Raw genomic sequence first — 18,236 nt, forward strand, 5'->3', positions numbered from 1 at the left:
GTTTGTAAGCTACCTGTGTGGAGCAGAGTTCTTGCTGTGAGCTTCTGGCTTTCTGTAAGTGAGGCTCTGTCTGGGGGACTGTCTTTTAGAATTTGCTTTATTGAAATGGCAGCACTTTGTTCTGACTAGGCACTTGCTACAGAAATAGGACAGAACCTTTTGCCCTTGTGGTATTCAGCCCAGCAAATTGGCTTTTAAGAGCAAACATGTTTCTTCAACTGTGTGTAAGATGGGCGCTGGGTGCATAATGCATGACTGCATTTATTTCCACCTTTAACTTTTTCTTTATCTGTTTTTGAGCCCTTAGCCATAGAAGTGATGTTGTAGAAAGGAGGGGATTTTATTTGCTAAAAATACTTTACTTTGTTTTGTTTTCAAAATGTAATTTTTGCATTTTAAAAATATCTCCTTCCTTATCTACTTTGATCAGAGAGCTTCCTTTTTGAATCAAACTCCTGGGGGAATAAAGCAACTTAGCTGCATTTTAAAAGTAAGCTTGGCAGAATTTCATTTTTTGGACAATTTTGATGGATAATAGCGATGATTATTTTTAAGAATTTTTTTCAATTTAAATTGTCATAGTTGTGGGAAATTATAGGGGGAGGTCAGACAATAATGCTTGAATGGCAGCAGACATGATTCAAAATGTTAAGCTTTATAACCCGATACAACATCAGATGTCAAAAACATATAAAGTAAATGTCCTTAAATCAAACCCTAATAAGTTCTCATATAGCATTTTTCTGACTTTGCTGTTGTGCAAATTTTGATGATTAGTGATGGAAATACTTTTTCTCAGTTGGGTGTGTGTGTATGTGTAAGACGACGATTGCTGACATTTACCAATTTAAAAAAAATCAAATCCTTCCAAGCCTATTTAAAAGAAATCTTGTTTAAATGTAATTTTCTGAAAGCATCTTTTGTATTTATTTAGCGCACAGTGGGTGCCAGGTACTTTAAAATAAATATGCTCTCCAGGGCAATGACTGTCTCATCATCTATCTTTTCCCAGTGCAGGGAGGCCCTGGTCCTGCCGGGAGATTTTGGGTGTTACAGTAATGATGTAAATTCTACTAATAATGAAGATAAAACTTCTGCCATGAAGAGTTAGTAATTGAGGCTGGGATTTTCAAAGGCAACTTGATTGAATGGGATTTGGGTGTCTAGGGAAACTTTGAAAATCTCCATGTTCCAGATCTGCAAAACCTTATTTGTGATTATTCCTACTTGCATGTGTATTTCCATTGACTTCTCAATGTAAGGACTACTTGAGGGAATAGGGGTTTGCAGGATGGAGCCCTAAGTGGACACACAGAGAGGATGCTATGCTATGAAAAGACACTCAACTTAGCATGTGACTTTTTAGTTCTCTGATTTTGTGTTTAGAGGAATTTCAAAAAAATGAATAAAATCCAAAAGTCCTTAATGTCTTTTTTTAATTAGATATGTTTAGGTAAAAAAGCTACAGTATATACAACATATTCCATATATAGTAGAGAATGCAGTTTTGCTCCTGTCCTTTTGCAAGAAGTATACGATACCAAAAGTGAGCTGTACCTTATTACTGGCAGGACACACTCTTGTAGCATATTAACTCTAGCAGGTCACTTTAACGTGGATCTTAATCCATAGGCTCTCAAAATATATGAATCTGGCATTTGCTGCTTCTGGGGACATAAGGACAACGTGTGGCATTCAGGGAATTTATACTTACTTGATAGCCTGCCAGCAAGCAGAAACTAGTTCACCTCTTGGAATCCTCATTAGGAAAAGTGATAAATGGTTTTAAGTGCCTTCTCTTTGGCTGCCAGTGAAATGTTGCGCAGAGATTATTGCGTGTGTGTCCCAAGCATTCTAATTTTCTGTTAACCTCTTTCTGTATGGGGAGGAGGTGGAGAGTGGTGACATGGGACTTTATAACGTGTGTAATATATATACAAATGGCTAGAGTATATGGGTTGATCTCACTACAGGAAAGGGGAGTAGGGATCTATTTTTAAAAGAACTGCCTGATGGGAGACCGGTGTGGTTTAGATTGCCTTTTTCACCAGGAAAGGACTGCTCTGTTGAGCATGTGGTTATTTCCCTGTTTATATGGAAATCCTTGCTTTGCCCCAAAAGGGCCTCAAGGACTTGGGCTTCCCGTGTAGTCTCCTGCATAGACAATGAAAACATTCTTGTCACTCCTGAAGTGACGTTGCACTTTTTGGTAGGTCGGAGAAAGACTTGTTATCTGCAAATTTAAAGTTCTGCTTTTACTGTGCCTTGGAACCTAGGTCTTTGAATCCCTGCCCACTACACCCTTCCTCAGTGGCCAATACTATGTGAAGCTGGTGATAGCGTAACGCTGCCAGACCCCGGTTGTTGGCAGGCGGGATCGAACCTGGGACCTCTGGAGATATATTCATGAGCTAACAGCCATATGGCTGTTAGTTAAGGCTGTAGAGCAGACTCATTAATCTCTCTCTAAGTGGTCTCGGTGCCACTAGATGGGACAGAACACCACACCCAGGAGGTGTGTGGGTTACAATAGGCAAACCTAAAAAGGTTGGGAGAAGCATCCATAAATGTGGCAGCTTATCTACCCACCCTAATGTAGCCTAACTTTTTCTTGGTCTGTTAATCTCATGAGAACAGGAGATTTCTAGCACTTCATGGTAAAAGCAGATTAAGGCTAAATAGGACCAGGATCCACCATAATTTTGAGATTTCCCCCCTTACATAGGTCCTGTCTCTTCCCTATCCCATAGTCCCTTGATGACTCCCACTGTTCTTGATGATTTTCTTTCCACTCCTGAGTTATTGATCTTCCTTCAAAGTGTGATAGCCCAGGGAGACCAGAACCTACGGATTCTACCTTAATTCTACTGCTGCCTTCAGATGGGTCCGAAATACTGCAAGAGTTGCTTTCTCATGATATTTTGGCATTTCCACTTTCACTCCTAACCATGGCCATGCAGTGCAGAAGGATGTGAAACTGAAAATGACAGCAGCAGCAAAAGTAAGTTATCCAAACTTCAACCTGGAGGGTGAAGATTGATCTTGGGTTTTTATTTTTCCTGGACTTTATCCATCCCTAAGTACAGTGTAGCACCAGGCCCCGAAGTGGGTTGTTGTCAGCAGAGATTGAACATGGTGCCTCTGGATCTAGAAGCACGAACCTCTTCTTCTTGAGCTAAAATAATCCAGCTCTGTTAGCCAAGGCTGTAACAGGCTCATCAATCTCTGTGTGACCCAGCCACTACTAGAGATCAGCAGAGCACCGCACGGAGCTGCTGTGGGTTACCGTAGCCTACATAGTTTCCTTGAACAGTGCTTTTGTCTTATGTCAAACCCATCTGTTCCTTTAACTTAAAATAAGTGCTTGATTTTGTTATCCATAGCGCTTCAGGTGCATATCTGTTAATAGCGTGTGATGGTACTAATAGCACATACAATACTTTTGCTCTTTTTCTAGCTGTGCACAAACACTGTTATTCCATCCAACACTGCTGAGAGTTAGGTATGTTAATATTAGTAGCTGAAAGGACGTGCTGCTGCAGCAGTGTAATTTGTAAAGTTGTGTGTTTTTAAAAAAAACTAAAAAAAGCTGTAAATAGCTGAACATCCCAATGCTGATTGAACCTGGTGATATGCTAAACAAAAAGGGCTCTCAGCCATGGCTGTAGCCATTTCCATCAGTTCATACTGACTCAACAGACATTCTAGGCTTCAGAGAGATGTTTGAGATTATGATGCGTGTCAGTTTTGTTGATTTGTTTGTAGGAGGATTGTGCTGGGAGACGTGTTGATTTGTGTCAGTTGTGAATGGGATTGGGGAGTGGTGTTGCCATTAGGGTTATGTAGGTTTGGGTTATTGTATGTGTTGGTTGTGATGTTGTGTGGGTGGTTTTGAGGAACTGTGACAGCTGGGCCAAGTAATCCACCATCTCTTCAGACTCCCTCATACAACCAATGAAATTGTTGTTGAATGAAAATTAGCTGTAAAGAAAGGGTGGTGATTGGTTGAGTTACTGCTGATATCGCAGTGGTGTAGGACTCTTGGACTATTATAAATACATGCCTTACTGTCACATGGGTGTAATTCATAAAGTCAGAATGGTTGAGAACTTGAAAACTGGATGGTAACAGACCGTGAATGCCGGCATAATTGAACCCCGTGGTATTCTGGGCAAAAAAATCCCCTCAGCCATGCTTATAGCTGTTTCCATCACTTCACCCTGATTCAACAGACATTTTAAGCTTCAGAGGGACATACAGAGTGACAATCCTGGAATCTGTAAAATCCATTTTACAGATAGCTGAAAGGAGACACAGACTAGTTGAGCGACTTGTCCCAAGATCCTACAGAGAGGTCAGTGACAGCTTTGGGTTTAGAGCTCGAGTTCAAAGATTCCAGTCTTATGCTTGATCCCCTAGCCCAGGGGTTCTCAAACTGGGGGCTGGGACCCCTCGGGAGGTCGCGAGGTTATTACCTGCGGGGTCATGAGCTGTCAGCCTCCATCCCAAGCCCCGCTTTGCCTCCAGCATTTATAATGGTGTTAAATATATAAAAAAGTGTTTTTAATTGATCACGGGGGTTGCACTCAGAGGCTTGCTATGTGAAAGGGGTCACCAGTACAAAAGTTTGAGAACCACTGTCCTAGCCCATACTATGCCTCTTTATAATGTGAATGCCAGTGTTTCACTAAAACCCCTTTTACTGTTTCTCAAGTCTTCCTTGGGCTCTTTCAGGCTTTTTGTTAATTACAGTGGCACATCGTGATCCTTGCAGGCGGAAAAGATTGTTCTTATTGACATAGAAGTCCAGTCAACTAGTGTTTAGTTCCCCTTTCTGTCTCCTGTGCAGCCCCATGAGGTGCACAAAAGGAACCATCTTTACTCCAGACTGAGAGAGCGCCCACAGAGCTCTAAACGCTTCCCGGTGTGGGAAATGGAAATTCTGAGTTCATCTTCACTGCAAGCTCAAGACTCCTGCAAAATAACCTCCGCTAAATCACCCGGCTAACCAGCTGTTTAATATGAAACGGCAAAATGTTTTGACTCTCTGATTCTTTTCCACAGCAGCTGTGGTTCTTATTTCCATAAGCTGTAAACTTGCTTTGAAATGGGCCTGCCGGATGTATTCTTCCCCTGTAGCTAAAAAATGTGTAAAAAGTACAAAATTCTGCGTTTATAAAAGTTTTTTTTTTCTCTCTTCTTTTCTTTTCTTCTCTTCAGTGAGCGACCTGCAGGAAGAGGGCAAAAATGCTATCAACGCGCCAATGTCTCCCGCCACCATTGATATCCACCCTGAAGATACCCTATTAGGTACAGTATTAATGCTACAGGCATAAGCAAGTGTGTGTTAATGGAGATCAGTATGTGCGTAGGTATTGAAAATTGAAGCCAATAGAAATGAGCATGAACTATAGTATGTAAAATGTAGGATAAAAATTAGAAGGGCTGAGAGGAAATTTGAACAGCAGTATGCCCACTACTCAAGTATGTTAGAGCCAGGAAGCTAGCAAGAGAATTGGACTATCAGGAAGACAAGGGCATTGCAGAGAAACTAACTGATTTCTTTGCATCATTCCATATCACAGAGGATATTTAGGAAATACCTACCCTGGAACTAGTCTTTTCAGGTAATGAGGATGAGACACTGTCAGAGATTGACATATCAAAAGTGTAGGCCTTGGAACAAACAACTACATTAAAGAGCAACAAGTCACCAGGGGTGTTGTTCCAAGACTTCTGAAAGAATGAATTGGCTGAAGTGCTCATATAAATATTGAGCCTTTGACTAATTTCACTTACGGACCTTCCAGGCTCCTGGTGTAGTAACAAATACTGCACCGAACTTTAACAAAGATGCTAGTGGTGATCTTAGGAAGTACATTGAGCCTTACTCCAGTACCAGGGAAACTGTAAGCAACAGTAATTAAAAAATAGAATGATAAAACACCTAGATGAACATATGATAAGACAGACAAGCATAGCATTTGTAAAGGATGCCAATCGACTAGAATTTGAGAATGTCAGTGAAACAGTGGATAAAAGAGGAATCCATAAATATAATTTTATTTGAACTTTCGAAAAGTCTTTGGCAAAATGCCACATATTAAGGAATTAAGGAAACTAAGGGCAGGTCTACACTAGAAGCACTACATCAGCGCAGCTGCACCAGTGCTGCTGTGCACCAGTACATCTGGTGAAGACGCTCTATTCCGATGGCATAGCACTCTCCTGTTGGCATAATTATTCCACCTCTGTGTGAAGCAGAAGTTATGTCTGCAGGAGAGCATCTCCCACTGACATAGCACTGGTGTGGACAGCGCTTAGGTCTCTGTAACTTGCGTTGCTCAGGGGGGTGTCTTTTTCATGCCCCTGAGCGATGTAGGTTAGGTGGACTTATGTGGTAGTGTAGACCTGACCTAAGTAGTCTTGGGATGAGATGAAAAGTAGTCTTGGGATGAGATGAAAAGTTCTGTGGTTCAGAAACTGGTCAAGAGACAGAAAACAGAGTAGGAACAAATGGTCAGTTTTCAACATACCAAAAGTTTTCATGGTATGGTGTGCCACGGTTCTCTACAAGGTCTGATGTTTTTAGTATATTCCATTAATGATCTGAAAAAGGAGGCGAGCAGTGAGATGGAAAAACGAACAGATAGCATATTTAAGGTAGTTACGATTAGAGTAGACTCTGAGGAAATCCAGAGGGACCCAGTTAAGCTAGATGACTGGGCAGCATGATGGCAGATGAAATTCATTGTTGACCAATGCAAGGTTTTGCACTCCAGAAAGAATAAATTAAAATACTCACACATCATGCTGGGTTCTAAATTAACTATCAACAATAAGCCAGGGATTGGCAACCTTTGGCACGTGGCCCGACAGGGAAATCCGCTGGCGGGCCAGGACGGTTTGTTAACCTGCAGTGTCTGCAGGTTTGGCTGATTGCAGCTCCCACTGGCCGCGGTTCACCATTCCAGGCCAATGTGCTGGCCACCGCTTCCTGCAGCCCCCATTGGCCTGGAACGGTGCACCGCGGCCAGTGGGAGCTGCGATCGGCTGAACCTGCAGATGCTGCAGGTAAACAAACCGTCCTGGCCTGCCAGTGGATTTCCCTGACGGGCTGTATGCCAAAGGTTGCCAATCCCTGGCTTATAGTGTAGCAGTGGTTCAAAAAGCAAATAAATGCTAGGATGTGTAAATAATTAGACTGAATATAATTCTGAATATATATCTTGTTATACTTGCCTGGCCCCATCACCGAAATATCTGAGCACCTCACAATCTTTAATGTATTTATCCTCACAACATCCCTGTGAGATAGGCAAGTTCTGTTATCCTATTGTACAAATGGGGAACTGAGGCACAGAGAGACTAAGGCTATGTATTTATCCTCACCTCACCCCTGTGAGGTAGGGAATTCCTATTATTCCCATTGTACTAATGGGGAACTGAGACATGCAAGGGTATGTCTATACTAGCACTTTTGTTGGCGAAATGTTTGTCAGTTGGGGTGTGAAAAAAACACACTCCTGACCAACATAAGTTTCACTGACAGAAGTGCTGGTGTGGACAGCGCAATGTAGCTACCACCTGTTGGAGGGTGGTTTAATTATGCCAGCGGGAGAATTCTTTCCTGCTGGCAGAGAGCAGCTACATGGAAGACCTTACAGTGGTGCAGCTGCAGCAGTACAGCTGTGCTGCTGTAAGGTCCCTAGTGTAGACATTGCCTAAGTTACTTGCCCAAACTCAAACAGGGTGTGAGAACTGGGAATTGAACATGGGTGTCGCAGCTCCTGGTCTCTGGGCCTAACCACTAGGCCATCCTTTTTCTCAAAGTACGTATTAAATAAATGGATAATACATTCCAGCCTTGAATGCTGTATTGGGTTCTGGTCATCCCATCTCACAAATGATGATATAGAAGAAATAGGGGACTAAATATGGGTCTGGAGAATGAACAGAGGGTGGGAGAGATTGAAAAGAGGATAAATGTTTAGTTCATAGAAGAGACAAATAAGAGGGGCTATGCTAGAGGTATGTAAAATAAGTAATGTGATAGAGGAGAGGTAAATTGAGAGCTTTTATTTATCCTTTCTGATATTATGAGAACAAGGAGGCACACACTGAAATTAAAAAGCAACAAGTTTAAAATGATAAAAGGAAATGTGCCCCCCCCCAACAATATATATTTTAACCTGTGGAACTCATTGGCACAAGATGTCAGAGTCAAATAATTCTGAGCAGTTGCAAAAAGGAGTAACTGTTTATATGGATAATGGGAAAACCCATGGTTACATTAAATAGGCAAAGGAAACCAGAGAGACAAATCTGCATTCTTCTGGGCATAAGCCAGGCACTGACTGACCAGAATGGGGAAGAAAACTAACTTCTGAAGAGATTATTCCATAATTGAATAAGGGCGGGGGACCTAACGCCTTCCTCTGCTGCATCTGGTATTGACTCTTTTCAGAGATGGGATACTGGATTAGCTGGAGCCTTGGTCTAATTCTGTCCTGTTTTGATATAGGTAAGACCCTCAAGCAAATAACAATATATCATGAGGCCTTTATATAAAAAGACACAAAAAGAGCTTCTCTAATCCCCTCTTCTGTTAAAGGCGGGTGAGAGAGACTGAGAGAGATTAGGGTCCCGCACAGGAAAGGTGGGTGTTGCACAAACATGGGTGAGCCCTCTTTTGAAAGTTCCAGCTCGCAACCTCATGGGCTGGGCGTGTGCTGGGTGTAACTTCCTGAGCGTTTGCCTGCTTGACTCATCCCAGTAGACAGGAGGAAGTAAAGAACCAAAAGAAACTAGAAACCTTACAGAATCAGAAGCTCTTCCTAGGTTTGTGGAAAATTTGGCAAACGTTTTTAACGTTCAGTTTAGGTGTTTTTTAATAGATTGTGGACCCTGCAAAGAACTGAGCCCAAATATCTTGGCAGGTCTAGGGAAACCCCACTCAATTGTACAGTCTGTCATATCCACCCAGTGTGAGTGCAGAGCTTCATCACTAACAGCAACGTAACTGTAATACTGGGACAGCGGGTTGTCGTGTTCTGGTGCCTGAACAGCGGTGCAGGTCAGAGGGCTCTCTGTCCGTGGCACTGTGGCCATCAAAACTCCTTTTTGTGACCATGATATTGTTTGTGTGGTGGACTACATAGTACCACAATGTGTTGGCATCTCTGTCCATCTTCCATTCACGTGTACATCAAAGCAACACAAAGGATAAGTCCACACTGCAAAGAGCCAGCCCCCACAGAGGGACTCAAGCTAGAGTGCTAAAAATGGCTGAGTAGTCCAGGTCAGGTGGCAGTGCGGGGGGTCGTGTAGAGCTGTTGCCTGGGCCACAGTGTCCACGCTGCTGTTTTTAGCGTGTTAGCTTGAGCGGAGCTAGCGTCAGTCAGTCTGCCTGGGCAGGCAGGCTTGCTCCAGTGACAGAGTAGACCTACTCAAGCGGGCCTGGCTTCTTAAACGGTACAGTCAGATGTGAAGCATGTGTATCATGTATCAAAGGCTTCTGCCTCATAAATCTTAGGCAAGTGTATGCTGTGGGTGTAATTCTGGCCCATGGAAGTCAATGGAAATGTTGCCATTGACTTCCAACAGGCCTGGATTTCATCCTGTATGTCTATGTATGTGCACTGCTACAGTTAAACCCTCCAGTTCTGTTTTAGCTGTAGCGCAGTGGATCATGTAACAAGGCTGTGATGCTGCATTCCTGTTGCTGTGTAGCAGCTGTGCTTTCATTTCCACTTATAGGAGCTGTTCTAAACTAAATCACAACTGTCATTTCAGCAACAAAGGAGATTACAATGAGGAAAGGTGGGGAAGGGTGAGTTTGCTAGTTGAAATTGAGCACCAGAATTTAACAGGCTGTAACAACATTGCTCCTTAATATTTGCATCTAGGGTAGAATGCTGTGTGCACCTACAGATGCATTCAATTGTGGTGGGGAAAAACAAAGGGGGAGCCTTTGTTACCAGTCCAACAAAGTGTTGGCTCAGTGGGGAAAAAAACCTCAAATGCAATCATCCTTCTAAAATTAATCTTTACTCCTCCCGCTCCCTCTTCTGTTCCTTTGTCTCCACCCTTCCTTTGGATTTTTTCGTCTTTCACCCTCCCCCCCTTCTCTTTCCTCTTCCTTATTTTATCAGTCTCTCCTCTTCTTCCCTCCCTTCACCCATGTGTTATGGAAACCATCCTCAAGCTGAGAAGAGTTAGATAGGTCTTCCCCCAGAGCCTGTTGGCATGGTTCTTTCAGTTGGTCCAAGCAACTGTGTAGAAAGACACTCCCTACACTTCCTTGCCAAGGGCTTTAGCTACAGTACTCCTAGCTGCTGCTAACACTGAGGACCTAAGCTGTGTCCTCAGTTCTAATGCACCCAGCTACCTCCTCGATGCCTTCTAACTGTCCCACCCCACTCCACTTCCCATTTGTATGTCCTCCTTGTTCTCTTCCACTCATCCCACTCCACTTCCTGTTCTGTGTCCCTGTTCCATTTCCCGCTCCTTTGTGTGTCTTTTCCCTTCTCCTTCTCCCCTCCCTCCCAAATTGTGTTGGTCTGGCTGCTCCTTGGAGGTAGAAGGAGAAAATATTTCTCTTCTTTCCACTCTTCAGCTCCACAGCAATGGAGCAGATTGCACCTCTGCTAGACTTGCTCTGGGCACTTTCCTCCAGGCACAACTGAATTTGACCTAAATCCTTGTCAGTTTCACTCTTGATATTGCTGCTGGCGTTGACTCAGCATTATGTGCAGTTGCAGCAGAGTAAGTGCAGTCCTTGCTAGCTAGCAAATTTTACAGTGGGATTTGAAAAGGCAGGGAGCAGGAGAAAGGAGTGTGACGGGTTGGGTCATAGAAACCCCCTTGGGACTGCCACCTGATGTGCCTAGACTATCTCTGAGCCCGTTTTCCCTGGCAGCTTGAGACTTCAGTACCTTGCCCTGTTTGAGCCAGACATGCTTGCCTGCTGCAAACACAGATCCAAGTCTGAACCATGTTCCCCACAAGCTGCAGGCTTAACTGAAAACACCTTAAGAAGTGTTCCTGTCTCCAACACTCAGATAACCAGCTCCCAATGGGGTTCAAACCCCCAAATAAATCCGTTTTACCCTGTATAAAGCTTATATAGGGTAAACTCATAAATTGTTCGCCCTCTATAACACTGATAGAGAGAGACGCACAGCTCTTTGCCCCCCCCCAGGTATTAATACTTACTCTGGGTTAATTAATAGGTAAAAAGTGATTTTATTAAATACAAAAAGTAGGATTTAAGTGATTCCAAGTAATAACAGATAGAACAAAGTGAATTACCAAGCAAAATAAAATAAAACACGCAAGTCTAAGCCTAATACAGTAAGAAAACTGAATACAGATAAAATCTTACCCTAAGAGATGTTTCAATAAGCTTCTATCACAGACTGGATGCCAATCCTTTCCCCTGGTACAGTCCTTGTTCCAGCTCAGGTGGTAGCTAGGGGATTTCTCATGACTGCCGCCCTCTTTATTCTGTTCCACCCCCTTATGTATCTTCTGCATAAGGTGGGAATCCTTTGTCCTTCTCTGGGTTCCACCCCTCCTAAATGGAAAAGCACTAGGTTAAAGATGAATTCCAGTTCAGGTGACATGATCACATGTCACTGTAAGACTTCATTACCCACTTGCCAGCACACAGGTATACAGGAAGACTTACAAGTAAACAGAGCCATTTACAACCAATCGTCCTGGTTAATGGGAGCCATCAAGATTCCAAGCCACCATTAATGGCCCACACTTTGCATAATTACAATAGGACCTCAGAGTTATATTTCATATTTCTAGTTTCAGATACAAGAATGATACATTTATACAAATAGGATGAACACACTCAGTAGATTATAAGCTTTGTAATGATACCTTACTTCTGCATGAAGCATATTTCAGTTATATTTTATTCACACTCATTAGCATATTTTCATAACATCATATGGAGAGCACCATCACAAGGAGGATGACCCATAATCCCATGTCACCCCTGTTACAGGGAGCATAATGCAGTGAGCTTACTGGGTTCTTTAGGATGCTGCAGTCTGATGATGTAAAGGAAAATTAAATAACCGATGAAAGGATAAAATGATCATCATTGTTAGCTGGGTGACACTAATGTGCTCCTGTCTGTCTGGAGAAAGACATAGCCCTGCCCCAAGGAGCCTACATGATACAGGAGGCTAGATGATACAGCCTGACACGCACTATGCTGCATGACCTGATGAAGGCCAGTTGAATCTTATTTTAGGGAACTTAGTACTGTGTAATCCTTTAGTGTATCTCTAAAGAATTCCCCATGCTTTGATCACTTGATGTTCCCTCGCTAGTATGATGACTAGACTTTGCCATTTCTTAATCAACTTCCAGCCAGCTTTATAAATAATAGCTCCTGTATTATCCTCGACAGTGTGTTCATGTCATGGCTCTAACTAGACATTTCCCTTCTCAATGGCCAGAGGAAAATGAGGAACGTACCATGATCGATCCCAACTCCAAAGAAGACTCCAAGTTCAAAGAACTAATCAAGGTAGGAAGTAAATACTTGTCTTGTTTTTCTTTCATGAAAAAATCTTTAGATTGCTATATGTAATCCTTTACAAACCAGAGATTTGTTACTGAGAATACATCTATGTAAAGGGATAATAATTCATGAACTGTCCTGGATATTGAGGTCACATACAAGTGCTAGGAAGTAAGGCCAACAGCAAAGAAGATGGCAGAAGAGGTTAGCAGACATCTGAGAGCCTGAGGATGCTTAGGGCGGGGAGATGAAGGCTACAGTTGCATTCCTTTAAATACTGAAGTGAGGCAGAGTTCAGCTTGAATCTAGCAATGATCACAATGCCATTCCTCATGACGTGAGAGACCGGGCTCCCTGTCATTGTGATAGCAGGGGAAACAGTTTTGGTAGGTGTGAGTTTGGGTTACAGGAAAGGAGCGCAGATGGATGAAATGATCAGTAGGGGAGGAATAGGCTTTTTCGCTGTGTGTGAAATTCTGCCATGGTGGAGGAGGGCCAATGCTCTGTGTTCTGGAGCCCCAGCATGCCCCTGTTCCAGGAAGGGGGCAGGTGAAATGGTTGTGCAGGGTGGTCTTCATATTTGCACACTGAGGGAGTGGGCTCCAGGCCAGGTCCAAGTGGAGAGGAGCATTGAGAGTATAGGAATATAGGCATTGCCATAATGAGCAGACCTGAGGTCCATCTAGTCCAGCATGCTGTTGTCTATGATGACTAGAGCCAGATGCTTCAGAGGAAGATGTAAGAACCCCACAGTAGGCAGATGTGGCATAATCTACCCCCCTCATTAGGTGTCTCATTCTGGTCTCTTAAAGCTAGAGATTGGCTTACGGTTAAGCCCTAAAACTTGAGGTTTAACATCCCTTCCACTATATTTTGTTGTTTATTCTGCTCACTCTGGATATTCTTGGTATCCATATAAATATTCAATCCCCTTTTGAATTCTTACTAAGTTCTTGGCCACAGTATAATTGCATGTTGTGTGAAAATTATTTTCTTTTTCTAGTCTTGAATTTTCTTCTTTTCAATTTCATTGAATGTCCCTTTGCTTTTGTGTTAGGAGAGAGAACAGAAGCTTCTGATCTACCTGTGTGCTAGGGGAGGGACTGGATCTGTGATTGTCATGTATCCAGTAGCTGAGAGCATCTGCACTGCGTGTGTGGAGAGGCAGCAACTGTTATTCCAGCTCAGGATCTGTAGTATTGCCCTACAGTCTGTCCTATAACAGTTATCGACTCCATCCCACTCCAACCCCAGTTCCCCACACAATGCTCATTTACTCATGCTCTGTGTGAGGTGGAGGAGTCTAACCCAGAGTGCATAGCATTTAGAAGGGCCAGTTTAAGGGTTAGGGTTGTTGAGGTTAACTGAGTGAAGGATGGAGCAGAGAGAGAAGTGTTGGCAGGTTTGTACCCTAATGAAGTGGTTCTCAACCCAGGATCCGGGGGCGCCACGAGCAGGTTTCAGGGGAGCTGCGAAGCAGGGCCAGTGTTAGACTTGCTGGCTCCCAGGGCAGAAAGCCGAAGCTTGGGCTGAAGCCTGGAGGTCTGAGTCCCACCACCCAGGGCTGAAGCTGAAGCCTGAGCAATGTAGCTTCGCCAGGGCCCCTGTGGCGTGAGGACCCAGGCAATTGCCCTGCTTGCTATCCTCTAATGCCGCCCTGGCATTTGTATGCAGAAAACCAGTTATTGTGGTACAGGTGGGCTGTGACGTTTTTATAGCATGTTGGTGGTGGCCTCAGAAAGAAAAAGGTTGAGAACTCCTGCCCTAATGCATCCTTTCTTCCCAGAAGCTTTCATGCTCATACTACTGTCTTACTACATTTCCTGTACTTGCCTCTCTGTGTGCGAGGCTTTTGATTTGTATTGCTTTGGTTAGAAACCACAGTGCAGTAATGCTTAGATGTGTCAGAAAAATCTGGATTATGTAATCCCATAAAGGAGGAAAGGACGTGTGCTTTGATACATGCTTGTCAGGGTATCTTTACTTGGTACATCACTGGAATGAATGCATGCTTCAAAGAAATACCACCGCAGCCTATGTATGTACTTACAACAAACATACCCGGCGTTGTATTATCAGCACTGCAATGGCAGGGCATTGCTTTAGGAACATAAAGCTAGCTTCCTGTCCAGTTGCAAATCCAGCTTTAGAGAGGAGCTGTGTGCAAGTACACATGATATTATTCCCCTTGAATATGTTGTGGGCTAAAACCCAGTAGAATCTCACTCATTCTCACTGTGTTAATCCTCAAACCCAACAGTGCTCCTCAAACCCCTAGTGGTCTCGTGCCACTTTTCCAAACTGTACTACATGGTGTTCATGGCTGGCCTATGAAGAATCAAAACTGAACCAGTGTGGTCAGAATAAGTGAACCAAGCACACTCTGGAATGTAGTCGACTTGATTTAAAATCTTGTTAGTTCACTACAAGATCTGTTCCTGATCCTGTTGAAATCAATGGGAGCTTTGCTATTGAATTTAGTGAGACTTGGAGCCCTTATGCTATGGTCAGGTATGAATCTTTTGAGTCATTAATACAAATTAGCAAGGTTCTCCTCCCCTCAAAATCTGACTAGAGCGGGGATGAAGACTTGAGCCTTGATCCTGTAATGTGCTCCTCATAGGCACCAGGGTCTCTGTGCATGGATTTCATTGCAGGATTGGGGCCTGGTTCACCATTACTCAGCACAGTCGCTTACAAATCAGACTGGTAACGTTTTACTCCCACTTTGTACAGGTGCACATGATTGTACAACATTCAGGGCAACGGAGACCTGATCCCTATGTCCTGGAAGCTCCTAGGGGCTGTATCCTCTAGACCATCCCAAAAGAGCCTTGTGTTTCTTCTTGTGGGGCCACCCCAGAGAGGAGAGCCATATATAAATGTAAATATTCGTTAACCATTCACAAGCATAATTTTAAAACAGGAGTTTGTACAATGGCATAGTTGGAAAGGAATTTGACGACTAACTTGGTGTGAGACTGTGAGGCAGAGAGGGGATTGAATTATGCTGTGATTGTACCTGAATGACCTAGTGAAAGTGTGACGGGTTGATCTTCTCTTTGCTCTGTATTCTTTTGATGGGTCATTAAGCTGTCTATTACTATTGTTGTTTATTATCTGAGTTGCGGTAGCACCTAAGAACCCTAATTGGGGACCAGGACCCCATTGTGCTAGGTGCTGTACACACCCAGAACAAGATAATCTGTGCTCCACAGAGCTTACAGTCTAAAGGTACGTCTATACTTACCTCCGGGTCCGGCGGTAAGCAATCGATCTTCTGGGTTCAATTTATCGCGTCTTGTCTAGACGCAATAAATCGATCCCGGATCGATCCCGGAAGTGCTCGCAGTCGACGCCGATACTCCTACTCCGCGAGAGGAGTACGCAGAGTTGACGGGGGAGCCTCCCTGCCGCGTCTGGACCTGCGGTAAGTTCGAACTAAGGTACTTCGACTTCAGCTACGTTATTCACGTAGCTGAAGTTGGGTATCTTAGTTCGAAGTGGGTGGTTAGTGTGGTCCAGGCCTAAGATCACCATTAAATAAAGAGGGGAAAACTGAACAGTTACTTTGATAGCTTTAATTTTGATTCTAAACCTTTTCATGATTTCTTTCCCCTCTCTAAAAAGTGGATACATCTACAGTATTTAATCCCCCTTCTTAATTGTTCCCACTCCACTCACATACACACTCACAAATCAGTGTTGTGAAAAACAGAGTCAGGGCAGGGAAGCCCCTGGGAAAATGAACCAGGGAATCTAACGGTGACATATTGTTTAATACCTTTTGGCTCCACAGAAAAAGATTGTTTAATCTCTTCTTTCCTGCTGCAATAAGAGTTGTATCCGTAGTGGATTAAGCACCGCAGGCTTTTGTGTGCATTTGGAAGTGATTAAAACATAACTGTCCTAGCTCTGGGGGAGACAGACTGTAGAATCCCACTGTAATGCAGAAAGAACAAAAGGGAAAATAACTTTTCATCCCAGCAAGCATAGTAAATCTCTTATACTGAATGGCTGCTGTGTGGAGGACGTGATAATAGATGCTTTGAATGCTCTTACAGAACTGAAAATGAGCAGAAGCTAGAGGTGGGCTTAAAAAAGAAAAAAGTGATGTTTAGTATAATTATATATTTTAAAAATAGTCTGGCACAATGGGTCAGTAGGAAGTCCAGCTGCAAAGAACAACTAGATAATCAAATAAATCCCATCAGTGGCCATCAATCCTTGTTTTCCACTTCATTCGCAGCTGTGTGTAGCAAATTACAGTTCTGGTTTTGGTAGAACAGTAGGTTCTGATTAGAGTTGTATGAAATTTACTAGATATCCCAAAGCTGGAAGCTCAGATCAAACATAAGAACTGAGACAATAATTCATAGTAAATAGCTTATCCAGGAATTTTTGGACTTTTTTGCTGTGGGCAGGGCCGGTCATTTTCAGGGGCAGCATTCCGGCCTTTTTTTTTTTTTTTTTTGCTTCCGGCGGCAAAAGCTTTGAGCCAGCCCTGGCAGCAGCGCGTTGTAGACGGCAGGCGCCCTGGGGCCACTGCGGTTTGCGCCGTGGGGGAGCTTGTGGCTGGGCAGGCTCTGAGCAGGGGACACTCGGGCTGGGGGCTGCCCCGCAGGGCACGCGGAGCCGCCTGCAAGTGCCGCAGGGTGGCTGCCCCCCAGCGCCGCAGCCGGGGCTGGGCGAAGCGTCCCGAGCCGCCCAGGGACTGTGGCACGGTGGCCAGAAGCAGCAGCGGGGCCATAGAGGGCGGGGCGCTGCCGTGTGGGGCCCACATCCCGCTCTCCGGGGCACTGCTCCCTCTGGGGCTACCCTGCCCCAGCTCCTCAGCTCCCTTCCAGGGCAGTCACCCGGCTCTGCCTTCCCGGGTCCCGGCCAGTCCTGGAGGCGGGAGCCCTGGCTGGAGGGACCCTGGGCTGAGGCACGGCCTGGGAGCCTCGCTGCTTACCCCGACCCTGCCAGCGCCAGACCGGATGGAGGTGAGGGGGGAGTGGGCGGAGTCAGCACTGGTGCGGGGAGCCCAGGGCTGGGGTGGCAGGGGGTAAAGGTGGGTTGGAGTGTGGTGGAGAGTCCAGTGCTGGGGCAGCAGGGGATGTGGGTGGAGGAGGGCACTGGTGGGGGTGGGGGGGAAGATGAGAGCCCAGGGCTGGGGTGGGGGGCAGCCAAAATTTTTTTTGCTTGAGACGGCAAAAAACCTAGAGCCGGCCCTGGCTGTGGGTGACCTTCTTAAACTTCTCTCAAACTCATTTGTTCTCGGTCTGTGGCTTATTTGCAAACAATTTTATGTGAGTATTTGGAATTCAGATTTGATGGTTACTTTTGATCGTTCACTTGGGTTGCTTGGTATGTGGCTCTTCTCTGATTAGATAAGCATGTCATAATTCTTAGGGCTTGTCTACATGACCCTGCAGTCTGAATTATCAGGCTGTGAACTGCAGCGCACACCAAAGTGCTGCATTGTAAATGCCCCAGGTGGAGATAAATTAATGCAAACTAGGTACCTTTTAGTTTGCACCAGAAGTGTCCACACGGGGCAGTTACAACACATCACTTTGGTGTGCACTTCAGTTTATGCCCTTATAGACAAGCCTTTATTATCAGGTTTCCAGTATGAATGTTCTTGTTTACATATTTAAAATTTGTTTCCTGTTAATATCCCGAATCATTGCTTTAAGATTCTCTG

At 44.3% G+C, this 18,236-nt stretch overlaps 1 protein-coding gene across 4 annotated transcripts in view; it reads left to right on the forward strand.

Moving 5' to 3' along the window:
* The window catches only part of PARVB (parvin beta), a 109,434-nt gene that overhangs the window by 38,561 nt on the left and 52,637 nt on the right, over window positions 1-18,236 (forward strand). For all 4 annotated transcript variants that reach the window (XM_054037905.1, XM_054037923.1, XM_054037913.1 and 1 more), the window contains exons 2-3: window positions 5,221-5,310; window positions 12,483-12,553. In XM_054037905.1, coding sequence (XP_053893880.1) covers window positions 5,221-5,310; window positions 12,483-12,553 — 161 coding nt within the window. The remainder of the gene's footprint in view (window positions 1-5,220; window positions 5,311-12,482; window positions 12,554-18,236) is intronic.

Source organism: Malaclemys terrapin, chromosome 1 (genome assembly GCF_027887155.1).
Source record: "Malaclemys terrapin pileata isolate rMalTer1 chromosome 1, rMalTer1.hap1, whole genome shotgun sequence".
NCBI lineage: Eukaryota > Metazoa > Chordata > Testudines > Emydidae > Malaclemys > Malaclemys terrapin.